At 32.8% G+C, this 13,574-nt stretch overlaps 2 protein-coding genes across 3 annotated transcripts in view; both read left to right on the top strand.

Moving 5' to 3' along the window:
• Window positions 1-4,751, top strand: part of LOC130900630 (glutamate decarboxylase) — a 53,682-nt gene extending 48,931 nt beyond the window's left edge. For both annotated transcript variants that reach the window (XM_057811364.1, XM_057811374.1), the window contains one exon: window positions 175-4,751. In XM_057811364.1, the coding sequence (XP_057667347.1) occupies window positions 175-348 (174 nt within the window). In that variant the 3' untranslated portion in view covers window positions 349-4,751. The remainder of the gene's footprint in view (window positions 1-174) is intronic.
• A 1,932-nt stretch (window positions 4,752-6,683) lies between these two features.
• On the top strand, window positions 6,684-12,571 carry LOC130900650 (fumarylacetoacetase-like). The gene is made up of 9 exons (XM_057811398.1): window positions 6,684-6,800; window positions 8,044-8,154; window positions 8,236-8,357; window positions 9,759-9,899; window positions 9,957-10,054; window positions 11,518-11,670; window positions 11,724-11,930; window positions 12,063-12,211; window positions 12,346-12,571. Exons 1-9 carry the CDS (start codon window positions 6,717-6,719, stop codon window positions 12,538-12,540), a joined length of 1,260 nt encoding a protein of 419 aa, XP_057667381.1. The 5' UTR covers window positions 6,684-6,716; the 3' UTR covers window positions 12,541-12,571.
• Window positions 12,572-13,574: the final 1,003 nt, after the last annotated feature.

Genomic DNA, 13,574 nt, shown 5'->3' on the forward strand with positions numbered 1-13,574 from the left:
GTAAATTAAAAATGATTTTGTTTGAAAAACGTTGTTTTCATAAAAGTCGAAAGTTAATTGTATATTAGGTATGCAACACTTTTAACGTCTGCGTCAGTTCGAGAGATATATTTTTTTAAATTGATTTGACATATGACATATGACGTATGACAACAAACGAAATTTTTATTATAGATGTGTCCACGTCTAAAAGCCAAAATGATGGAAGAAGGAACTTTGATGACCGGATATCAACCTGACGACAGAAGACCGAATTTTTATAGAAACATTATTTCTTCGGCAGCAGTTACGGAAAAGGATATCGACTTTTTATTGGCCGAAATGGATAGACTGGGTCACGATATGTAAAAGTCTCCAACTAAAAACAAATATTTCTAGTTTTTATTCCCTGTAGGCACGTTATTGTTGAGTTTATGGAACCTCTTCAACCAAACCAATCCAATTTAACCAAACTTCGTGTATACTGAATTTTCTCCTTATTCCCATAGGAATTGAAGGTTTTCATATAAAATTATGTTACAGATAGTCACTTTTTTTGCGTATAGTTATTTAAATATGGCGCCAAGTCAATTAAAAATTAGATTTTCGATAATTGTATTTGTAGGTGAGTCAATTGATAGCATTTTATAGAATTTGGTGAAAATTTGGTCTAAATGTGATGTGTTTAAAAAAAAATGAAAATTCACTCTCATCCTAACTGTAAAATTTTTAAATGTGTAATATATTCAAAGAAAAAAATTATAGAAATGTACGTATGTTAGAAAATCTACTACCAAACAATTTTTAATCGAGTTAATAAAGCAATGCGAATCTTGTCGACTGCGCCAATTACATAAAACCGTTACCTAAGGTTGTTTGGTAGTGAAATAGGACTTACCCATATTAGGCTGTACTTCTAAATGGTGAAAATGTGTAGCTGACGCAATAATTCAAATGTATAGAAAATTTCGTTATCATCATAAATTTTATTCGTGCTTAAAATTGGTGGGTATATAGATACCTTCCAAAAAAAAGGTGATCCTAAATATTTATTAAATGTATATTTATATACAAATTGTTATCATTTTACAGGGTGTACCATAAATTAAAGGAATATCAGATAATTGAGATACAACTCTGTAAGACAGCATCTTCAAAACACAATAATTTTCTGAAATTCTAATAGGTTTGTGACGTTTCACCATCCTGTATTTCGAAGTAATAATTTCTGTCACACCCTGTATGTATGAAACATGTTTCTATTTATAAAATGTTAATTTGTTGATACAGATTTTGAGGTATTATATTGTTTAATGATATATTTTTTTATACAGAATGGATAAAAAATTATGATTATTCGTTTTGAATATTTGATATCAAGTCTACAACTCTATCAGTTTATCTCATCATCCAGATGTCGTCAATCTATCAGATCAATTTCAACTTTATAATGTTTGATTGATTTTTACCTATAAATTCTTGAAATAAAGTCAAAATGTATTCCTATCCTCACCCTTCATTATTACGCCAATTAATTTTTACAACTACGACCTTAATAGCTCGTTCAACCATGTAAAGTTTTCACTACCTCATGTTTTGAAATTTCTACTTAAGTCTAACAACAATCTTCTTCTACTGTGTCCAGAAACGATGTCATCATCATGGAACTATTCTGAAATGGGTAAATCATCATTCTAAGAAACGAAATTTTGAAAAATCCGCTGCTGGTCGACTTTGCTACATGTACTAATTATTTTGTTCCATTTTGGAAACGCTGCACAGATATTTACCTCCTCTTATAGGCTCTGAAGTTAAGACAAATTCGTCACTTGGAATCCAGCTTGTTTGTAGCAATTACTAAATTGTAGTTTTGTGGACGATATTTTGAAACTAATTAAATTCGTTGTAGTCCACAGAAGTGGTCTTTCACCTTAAATATGTTTGATTTATACATCGCTTCGTTTTTTGAAGACCTCTAACCATCAATTACAACCAGAAAATAATACGAAGCTAATTTGGAATTTTCGAATTTTGGATCGCTTTTTGAAATATTATTATACTGTACCTGCTCAATCCCTATCGAGAATCCTGGTTTGTGAGTTACAAAACAAAGTCAAATGTTTGTGAAAAACGTGTCAAAATCTATTCCATCCTGATAAAATGTCTGGTTTATACAGGGTATTGAATTATAGAGTCCTAATTGTAGAGGTATACACCGAACAAAAAATTTAAAAATCGGATCTCACTCAACTAGATTCGAAAAATGTCATTAACATAGACAAAGATTTAAAAAGGTCGAGACCTCATTGGAATTCTCACTCCATTTAACCACACTTCACTTTTCGAACACCCCCCATAAATTTAATCTCGCAAAAATTGACTATTTTCAAGCAATCATTGTAGTTGCACTTTTCGAATACACCCTATAAAAAAACTAGATATTTTCAAGTACTTATTTCAACTAAACTTTTCGAAAAAAAATAATAAAAAACTGGCCATTTTCAAAAATTATCTTTGTTATACTTTTTGAGCGCACTCAATAGACTGGCCATTTTCAAGCGGACATTTCAGTTATACTTTTTGTTCTCGAAAAACTGGCTATTTTCAAGTGGTTTTATCAGCTACATTCTCAGAACATACCCTATAAATTAGTTATCGAAAAACTGGGCTATTTTTAAGCGGTTATCTTTTTTATAATTTTTGAACGCACCCCGTAAGTATGGTCAAGAAAAACTGGATCTTGTCAAGAGGCTAACACTCTGTAAGTTGAATGTTTATTGCAGGGTTAAAAATAACAAAAAAAAAATACCGAAATAATGCATGAATCACAATAATATTGTGACAGTGATTAACCTTGAATAACAAAACGATTCTATGTTAATTTCCACGAATGTATGCAGATGACTTGACATTGAATTGTACGAATAATATAACTTGATGGAATATTTTGTATAAATATAGTTTCTACATATATGTAATACTTCTTAAAGGACAGTTTCTATAAATGAAAGCTGTTCTGACTAAGGAAGACAGAATGATAACGCTTTCTCTATCCTTCGAGGTACCAGCTCGGTTCTGCGCATTCTCAAGCATGCGCAGTATAGATAAAGTGTCTTTAACGAGAGAGAAAATGAATCTTGTCAACACCGTAACGTAGAGACGTTTTTTTCCATACCAACTGTCCAAATATGGAAGATTACATATATGAGTTTCTACAGAATTTTGATTTTAAATCAATTGAATAGAAATATATATATATATATATATATATATATATATAAAATTCAAATAGAAAGTATTTATATACATATATGTTTAAATGATTTGACGCTTCTAATATACAGGGTAATTCGTTAATCGTCCTAAATAATGTCCCCAAAAAAATCTTCAATTTGTAAAATATTGGAATGCGATATTTCGATATCTCAAAATCAAAATCGGTTTTTGAAAATTAATTTACATCATTTTTGAGATATTACAAAAATATGAAGGTGAAAAAATTACTAATAAATCGATTAATTTAGGAAAAACTAACAATGAAATTGAATTTTCCTAAGAGTGTTCTTGTTTTGAATTGGGAAGATTAAAGAAAAATTAGATGTGGGACAATCTGTATATTAGAAAGTGGATTGATCTATTTCTTGTTATTATTTATTTAGAGCGAGTATAAACCTGTTACTACTGCCAACATTTTTAATGTTTAAAAATTGTTTAAATATTATGTAATGTTGATAAATAATATAATTTCTGTTATATATTCATTATTTATGTTTTCGAAATTTTTATAAAGAAAATCCCGTAAATAAGTTAAATAAATTTGAGTAGATATTATAAAAAAAATAATATATCTATGGGGGAATTTTCTATTGTTTCCTAAGTTACTTAAATACAGAAGGGTCAAAAATACAGGGTGACTAGAGACTATTGGAATCATGAATGTGATGAGAATTATAGACGAGCTCAAAGGTTTGGTCAAAAAAATTGGTAATCATGCGCCTCGCTATTTCCAAAAAAAATCTAGAACCTCAATCGTGGGAAAAGCTCAACAAACAGTTAGTAACTGTTTTTTGGTGTTTTAAATAGAAAATTTAAAAAGAAAATGAATCACTGATGATTTAGAACCATTTTCTGAGTAACTTATTCACGAGAAACCCTGTATCCTTTTATTGATAACAACAAAATTACAATCCAGCAGATTGAAATCATGAATTACAACTTAGATGTATCTAATGTGGGAAAAAATCTAATAACCACGGTTTTCCCGACGCCATTGAGTATATGCTTCGTCAAATATCACCATGGAAACACCAGAGTATCTACTTAAGTCCTGTCTCCTTCGCTAAAAGGCTTAAGTACCTCGAAAGAGTACTAACACCTTGGAAAGTGGGACTCCAAAAAGATAGTTCGCTTTAAGAGGAGTTTACGTATTTTGGAAGCAAAACAACAAGATGTAGAGTCTTGTACAAAATATCTTCTAGATATAAATGCAGAGTAACTGTAAAATCAAAAAACTCCTCAAACAATATACAAATAATAATCAGTGGCAACTAAATCTGGAGAATATAGTGGACATGGGAACGATTATATTATTAAACCGTGGTTGTTGGTTTTCTCCTTTTATTGGTTCACCTCAAATTGTTGAATTTAGTTAATTTGTAGGATAATTAATAGATTAATAAATATATATGGCTTCCAATCACAAACCATCGAATTGTAATAAATGTGTATATGAAATTATAAAGAGAATATTAACAAATATTAATCAAACAGTTGATTTGTGTTTTATATACAACACCCCTAAGCAAATTATTCCTTTTACCTCCACAAAAACATTGTTCAAAGGTCGAACTTATTGTATTTTCTTCTTTCTCTATACTATTAAATTTTGTGTATCCAAAGATGATTGGAAGACTGAGCGCGGAATCAAAACCAACACATCAAAAATGATTTCTTCCAAAAACAAATTACTACAAGCTTCTCTTCATTGTTCAAAACTTAACGTCAAAAGTAAGACTTTTCTTCATTTTCCTCGTAAACTACGAGTTTTATCTCGAAATGTATGTAGACAAAATTGTACAAAATGCCAATTTCTATACAAGTTGTCTCTACACTTTAATGAGATACGGCGAATATAAAAACAGGAGACGTTTCTAGTGAAAAATTTCGTTGAAAAAACATTTTCAGTATTGATAATCAAAGTCTCCATTTTCTTCACATTTTACTTTCGTGTTTTACTCTATACCAATTCCGATTACTATCAAAGGACACAACATTGAGCTGATATCACATTTCAAATATTGGAGCTAGCTGAACAATGAATAACGAAGATTGAAATTTCATGTATGACATTCAACAAATGGAAACCAGCTCTCACTAATAGAAATCTATTAGTTCAGACCTAACCTAACATAATCTAAGCTAACCTAACCTAAGATAACCTAACGTAACCTTTTATCTTGGTGTGGGTGGGAAAATCTTCGAAAGATCCCTAGGAAGGTGTCACAGGTGTGGATTCGTCCGCTATCCGGACGCCTACCAGCTAAAAATCCACTCTTTTCTCCACCGACGCGTGCGGTACCGCTCTTAGCGAGCATCGCTTCACACAACCTAACGTAACCTAACCTAACCACGTAATTTCAGCACTGATATTTTGTGCCTATATTTAGATATAGATATAGTACAGGTGAAATAGGAAAATTAAATTGGGCGCTTCTGAGGTTTTCTGTTACTGAATAAGCCTAGCAGCTCCTACAACATTACGGGCACGGGTTTTCAAAATTTTGGAACAACTCAAAAGAATTTTGTAACACGAATAACTCTAAAACTAAGAGGAATTCGAAAAAAACTGTTTGGACAAAAAATATATGTCCGTAAATTCGTTAAGAGCTGCTAGATTTATTCAGTATCCCAAAACCTCCCAGAATTTAGAAAATCAAAACCACCCAATTTAATTCCAGATTCTAGCTCAAAATCACCTAATTTCCCTTAACTAATATAGGTACAATCATCTAGTGTGTTATAGAGTATTTGGTGGAATTTTCAGTCTAAAATAGGAGCGTTCGAAACGTGGTGCTATCTTAGAATCCTCAAAATTTCATGGATTGCTCATTCCTGTAAGGAAGAGGTACCCAGACTGCTAGATAAGGATCGAGAAAAACAAGAAATGTCAGTTATTTCGGGCATATAACGCGGGGTAAAATATATCACATCCCTTTCTTTATCATTCAGGAATAGGTTGATGGCAGATGATGGATAGGTCGCAAAAAGCTAGAAATATTAGAAATTGGACCAGGTAGAACAACCGAATAGCGATAGATAAAGACTTATTCAACCAAATTATCTTGGATATGGATTATGCTTGAAACAAGCAAAGCACCAAAAGAGACGAAGGCTCTGTATATATAGTGGATTATTCTATCATAAATCGATCAATTATTCATCACATAATTTCATACCTACAACTAAAATGATAATGAATTGATCTTGAAGTTGATGGATCATCAATTGAAGTTCCTTTTTTCTCTTCTGTGACAAAGTCAATTCTGAATCTAATAATAGTAAAAACAAAATAACAAAAACCTTTTAAGCAACGTCCCTGATAGAATCTAATTTTGTTTTCAATTTAGCAATTGATATTCATGAATCGTTACATATTTATTTTCATTGTTATATATATATATATATATATACAAAAATTTGCGTACAATCGAATTCATAAGTTTCCTGGGAAAGTCGAAATGAAGTCTTTTTTGAAATACTCAAAATCTTGTGATTTTCCTATAGAAAACCTCCCGTATGGAGTGTTCACAACACCGGAAAAGGTCAGTGACGTCTTGTTATTTATCAGTCTCATTTTTATTGCAAATAAAAATAAAATAACTATTTTTGGAAGGTTTTTTTTCTGAATTTTGACGTACAAAACTATTTAGGTTTACCTATAATTATCATAAAAAATTTTTCATAGCCAAATGTTTGTTGCAGTCTTGCAAACAAAATTATTTTTTACCACTATATATTCAATAGAATAGACCATGATAATTTAAAAAATTGCCAAATTTCTGGAATAATATACAAAAACGTGTTTTATTGATAAAAAAATAAAATACATCAATTCCATTTATAGTTTGAGTTATATTTTTGTTTTAAAACAAGTTTTTTATACAACTCTGTATTTTTGTCTCTAATAATAATCGTATATTCCATTGGGTGAAATAACTGTCATTCTTCTTCTTTCATCACCTCGTTCCCCTCCGCGTAATTTATTCAAGTATTGAATACATCGATTGCGACGTCATGACCAATTGAGTAAACAGCAGAAACTTCGTTCTGTTTAACTTAACCTTCTTCTTCTTTCTGACTAATCGATTATTTCTTCCTCATAATCATAATCTACCCGTATCCTTGTTCCTCTCCGGTTACCCAGATATCTGCATTTTCTTTTGTAAAGATTTAGCTTTCAATTTCAGCAATAAGTTTTTTTCGTCAATTATCTCACGCCAAATTTCTGTTTCCCTTTGGCAATCTTCTTCTTGTACTGGTCTGACAACATCATAATTAAAAAATCACATTTTTCTGGTAGGTTCGCAAGTTAAAAAACTACATCCTTAAGGATAGTACCCTACAACGACTTGTTTTCCCTGGACAGCATTTTGACCACTTGAATCACATGTTGGTTAATGTATTGTAAGAGATACCATAACTTTTTAATTCATCTTCATCCGGTTTTTCACTGATAAATATTCTATAAAACCATTTCTTGAAAGCATTCTGGATCCTCCAATCATCGGTTTGGTTTTTATACACAAACTCTCCGGATGTTTCTCCTTGTCAATCACTAATAGGCTTAATTTGTGTCTGGTACTCCCATCTGAACATGTTAGAATGTTGTTCTGACTAGTTTTCGATCCAGGACATTCGCTTCAGCACGATGAACGTATGATATTTTTAGTAAAACAAACTACTGTCGTCTGCGTTATAAACTTGATCGTTAACCAGGATTAGCAAACTTTCATTGTTTTATAGTAATTTTTTTACTCATTTTGAACAATGAGAAACATTTTTTAGACTAATCCTAGAATAGGCGTCGCCATTGCGGATTCCATTCTTGACTTAAGTGAAGTGTCTCATCTATTCACTGGACCAGAATTAAAAAGTAATCAACACGTTTTCAAAGCAGTAAGTTTTTGATGTGGAGAAAATATATTTAATTCAAATTTCAATTTATTTTTCGTATAATAAGTAAGAATTTTTTTGTAGCCAACTTTGAATCTCTTAATGGGATTATCCCCTAAAGCTTGGAAAGAAGCTAGAGAAACTATACAAAGCATTTTATCTGAGAATAATAAAATTTTACAAAATGATCATAAACTAAGACAAAGGTAAATAAATCTGAATACGCAATCTCGACAGGACAATTTTGATTTGAATCTACTATAGGTACTATAATCTTTGAACTTTTCCATTTGATAGATGATATACACGAGGGTTGTTTGAAAAATTTCCAATATAACAAAAAAACAACAAAACATTTTGAGATTTGAAAACAAGAAAACGTCAGATATTGTGAAATTCGGAAATTCAAGGCATAGCAATCACCAAAGTGTAAAAAATTGCTTCATCCTAGTGAAAAAACAACTTTTTTTTCTTAAAATGTTGTAGCTTCCAACTTTGCCCAATCAAGCTATTTTCCATAATAACCTTCTGTTATTGTTCCACATTTTTAAACATAATCTACTCTATCTACTGTCTTGACAATTATTTCGTTTCAGGTTTCATCTAAAGTTACGAATTTACGCAAAAAACTGCCTCATTTTGCTTAAACCGCGTCAATAATGCCTGCAAAATGTTCGTTAGTATCTACGTCTGGTCCAAAGTGAGCAATCGCTGCAGCCAACGTGCCCAATTTTTTTAATCCGGCGTTTGAACTCAGCTGTCCAAAATTGTGCCCTCGTAAATGATGCTGAACAGTATCTAAATTCTCTGCCATGTTCGTAGACACATAACAACTCACTTAAGCGATTGTCAAACAGAAGCTAAGCCTCTAAAATAGCTCAAATTTCGAGAAAAATATAGAAATATCGTTTGCAACACTTGTCACTTTTCAAAAAATATTGCTTAGTGTGTTATTTGATAAATTTGAAGTACGTTTATTAGAAATATCTATGGCAAGATTATCGAAAAGTTAATGTAAATTATCCTGAGAAATATCACTAAAAATCCTCATAAAGGGATAAAAAGGGCTATAAAGGGAAAAACAGGATGATTATTGATGATTTCCTCAGCATGCTCTCCCTTCTGTTCCCAGGTTCGGTGACCTCTCGTAAAACAATTGAAATTGACCAGGAAACGGGTACGAGAATTCTGTTCGCAGCGCCAGAAATATCATTTGCAGCACTTGTCACTTTTTAAAAAATAATATTAATTTCAAAAATACACTTATTACAAACTTTTTGGAATTTGAATAGTACTTAAAAAGATCTTACTATTCAAAAGTCGTGAAAAAACATGTTAATTTATAATATCTGCTGCTTAAGCATGTCGGCCGGAAATCGTCTTCTATTTCTTTATGCTTACATTTCTATATCCCAATTTATATAACATCTTCAAGTTGAAATCATAAACTTTCAAACAACCCCCGTAAATCATATGTATGTACATTTAATTAACTGATATAATGAATAATTATAAGGAATAATTAAAAATCTCTTGAGATGAAAATGTTTAATACAAACAATATGAACGTTTATCAATTCCAAAAACTTCTAAAATCTATTTTTTAGAGCACTTATATCTCAGGCTTGTGCAACGATGCATCTTCCTGTGAATATTGGAGACTACACTGACTTTTTCTCTTCAGTTTACCACGCTACCAATGCGGGGCTTATGTTTGCTGACCCTAATAACCCCTTGACACCGAACTGGTGAGATTCTTTCAAATTGTAAAAAAACCAATTCGAAATTTATTTCATAAATTTTAGGAAACATCTTCCAGTTGCCTATCATGGTAGGGCAAGCACCGTAGTCATATCCGGAACGCCCATTCATAGACCTCATGGTCAAATGGTACCACCAGACGGTAAGATAACAGAGATTATTCATTTATCTGAATTTTTTTTATATCTTGTTGGGTGAGTATCTAAAAGTTGTTCAGTTGGAAGAAGAGTAAAGGATTTGATATATCTCAACCTCTGTCTTTTTTTGGACCAACAGTATATATAACTGCTGTGGAATGGTCGAAGGGTCGAAGGAACATGGGGCTTAAGACTCAAAATGATGAACTGAATGTACAAATCCATTATGTGACCTATCATAAGCTAAGCAGCTTCCATATGGTGGCCAAGAACAAAAACCAAAACTAGGGAAATAACCCTAGATAAGTTGCAAAGGGTGGTCTGCCTTGCAATAACAGACACGACAAGGCAGCACTACAAATCATTTTAGACTTACCCCCTTTGAAGAACTTCATAGAAATTGGGCAATAAAAGCATGCAAGACAGAACACGCAGCCCTGTGAGCACATGCCTCTTATAAAATTGAGTCAAAGCTAATATGGAACAGCATCGAATCTTTAAACTCAATTGGATCAAATATAAAGTTACTCTTATATCGGTACCATGCCACATCGCAGTAACATCAATGAACAAACCAATCATCTGGGGAAAAAGGTGGGACAATTCATTTCATTGGACCATAACCTTACATTGGTTACCCAAAAAGCCTTGGTCATAAAAAAGTGGGTAGTCTAAGAAGACGAGCTAAGTGGAGTAGATGGTATGCTTTCTGGACACTGTCCGGTGAACTAACACTTGAAAAACATCGTAGAAACTCTCGAAAGCTCTTGTCGCTTATGTAAAAAACCGAATGAAGCCGCCGAACATCTTGTGAGTGCGAGGCAGAAGAGGTAATCCGCATAGTTCCCAAGCAGGTAGCTCACTTTACAAAGTTGTTGTATTCTGATTGATAAAGAGTCCGGGGTACACAATAGATCAATAGATCTAAGTATTGGCGAGATAAATTCACGTCCCACGTCCTAGCTCTCATCTAATCTAATCTAACTTTAATTCTCACTTTTTGATACATTGAGACGTTTCTCGTAACCTCTACTCCCCATTATAACAATATTAAATTGAAGTCTCCGTATTGGAAAGTTTGGATACGAACTATAACGCCCGCGTGTGAGAGAGAGAACTCTTTTCTGTTCTCTCCTTCCACCCGTGCTTGTGCGTTGTCACCTGTCATGTGGTCTCACACCAAACTTGCATTTGCTTGTTTTTTATTTGATTGTATTAATATTAATGTCTCAGCTCGAGGCCAATCAATTGCGTGAACGACCGCTCGTGACCAGACTAATACAAGTTATATTCAATTATCCAGTTTTGTGTCAAGTTTGCCAAATTGACATCTGATTATGCTGGTACATCCATCTAGAGCTCTGATTCAACCTTGGGTCATCTATAAAATAGGTGGCTTATGTCTACTCTCGTCGCTTACCTTTCCTGTAGATATTTCTTCTGACTTTCATAACTTTATATATTTTAGCAACTGATCCTGTATTTGGTCCAAGTCAACTGATGGATTTCGAACTGGAAATGGCGTTTTTCGTTGGTGGTTCCAATAAACTGGGAGAACCCATCAAAATCGAGAAGGCTGAAGATCATATCTTCGGTTTCGTTGTAATGAACGACTGGAGCGGTAATTACTCGATTCCTGACAACGTTCTGTATAATATTAAGAATTTTTTTCAGCAAGAGATATACAAAAATGGGAATATAGACCATTGGGACCTTTCTTGGCTAAAAATTTAGGTACCACGATATCTCCTTGGGTTGTTACGACGTTTGCTTTGGAACCTTTCAAAACCGATAATTTCCCACAAGATCCACAACCTTTACCATACCTGAGGCACTCTGATAAGTGTAATTACGACATAAATCTACAAGTTGACATAACACGTGAGTGTTTTATTTTTATTATAGTCGAAAAATCATCATTGAAATGTCTCATAATGAAACATTTGATGTGAGAGGAAAATTAAAAAAAGTTAGAAAAGCAATTCAATGTTAATTTTAATTATTTATTTTCAGCTAAAGATGGTAATGTTTCGACCACGATTTGTCGTTCGAATTTCAAATATTTATATTGGACCCCCAAACAGCAGATCGCTCATCACACCATAACTGGTTGTAAAATGAATCCTGGGGATTTGTTGGGAAGTGGCACTATAAGTGGAAAGGTATTACTGTTATTATGGAACCAAATTATTATTTATTATTATAACAAAAATATACTAATCAATAAAGGAAATAAAAAAAATATTCTCGCGGATTAAAATGGAATTATTTCAGTTAAAGAATGTTTGTTTTGTAGACACCTGATTCCTTCGGATCTTTAGTGGAATTATCATGGAAAGGAACGAAGCCTCTTTCTCTACGAGACGGATCTCAAAGGACATTTCTTCAAGACGGCGACACTGTCACAATGACAGCCGTTTGTAAAGGAGATACCTACAATATCGGTTTTGGTTCTTGCGTAGGGACTTTACTTCCGCCCAAAAAATTGTAATAATTTTATAATAAATTGATTCTTGAGAAAACTGCATTTTTTATTACGTTAAAATAATGAAAGAGCCTTGGTTAAACGTTAACTAATAGGCAGTTTCATAACCTCAATGTTGGGTTTCAATATTTCACTAACATAGAAGCTGTTCAAATTAAGGAAGATAGAATGATAACGATTTCTCTATCCTCCGAAGCTCCAGCTCGGTTCTGCGCATTCTCAAACATGCGCAGTATAGATAAAGCGTCTCGAAAGAGATAGAAAATAAATATTGTCGTAAAGACATTTTTCTCATACTAACTGTCCAAATATGAGTATTACAAATATGGCGGGAGCTGTTCCGACTAATGAAGACAGAATGATAACGCTTTCTCTATCCTCCGAGGTACTAACTCGGTTCTGCGCATTCTCAAACATGCGCAGTATAGATAAAGTGTCTTGAACGAGAGAGAAAATGATTCTTGTCAACACCGTAACGTAGAGACGTTTTTTCCCATACCAACTGTCCAAATAGGAGTATTACAAATATGATGGAAGCTGTTCCAATTAAGGAAGACAGAATGATAACGCTTTCTCTATCCTAGAGGTTGCAGATGGGATCTGCGCATTCTATTAATATCTCATAGAATTCTCAAGCATCTCAACAAGGTATCGGGAAAGAGAAAGAATTGTCGGCACCTTAATAGTGGGACATTTTACTTCGCAAAAAGAGTTTGATATGCCTTCAATATGATCGGTATAATAACGGAAAGTCTGAAAGTAAAATGAAAAAAAATGTAAATGCAAAAGGAAAATCGCATTAGCAGTCTCTATGTTGAGACATGTCTCAAATCGAAATACCAAAAAAGTTTAACTTTGTGAAAAAATTTACCTCAATACTATAGTGTAGAAATAAGTAGGTTCAAAAATAGGAATGTATGAACATGCTATCAAATAGTATAAGTAACGCAGCAGATATAACTGGAATAGGAGTGTCATCATCATCATCATCTATCAGCCATCTTCCATCCACTGCTGGATATAGGCCTCCTCTAGTTTAA

The sequence above is a fragment of the Diorhabda carinulata genome, chromosome 1 (genome assembly GCF_026250575.1).
Source record: "Diorhabda carinulata isolate Delta chromosome 1, icDioCari1.1, whole genome shotgun sequence".
Lineage (NCBI taxonomy): Eukaryota > Metazoa > Arthropoda > Insecta > Coleoptera > Chrysomelidae > Diorhabda > Diorhabda carinulata.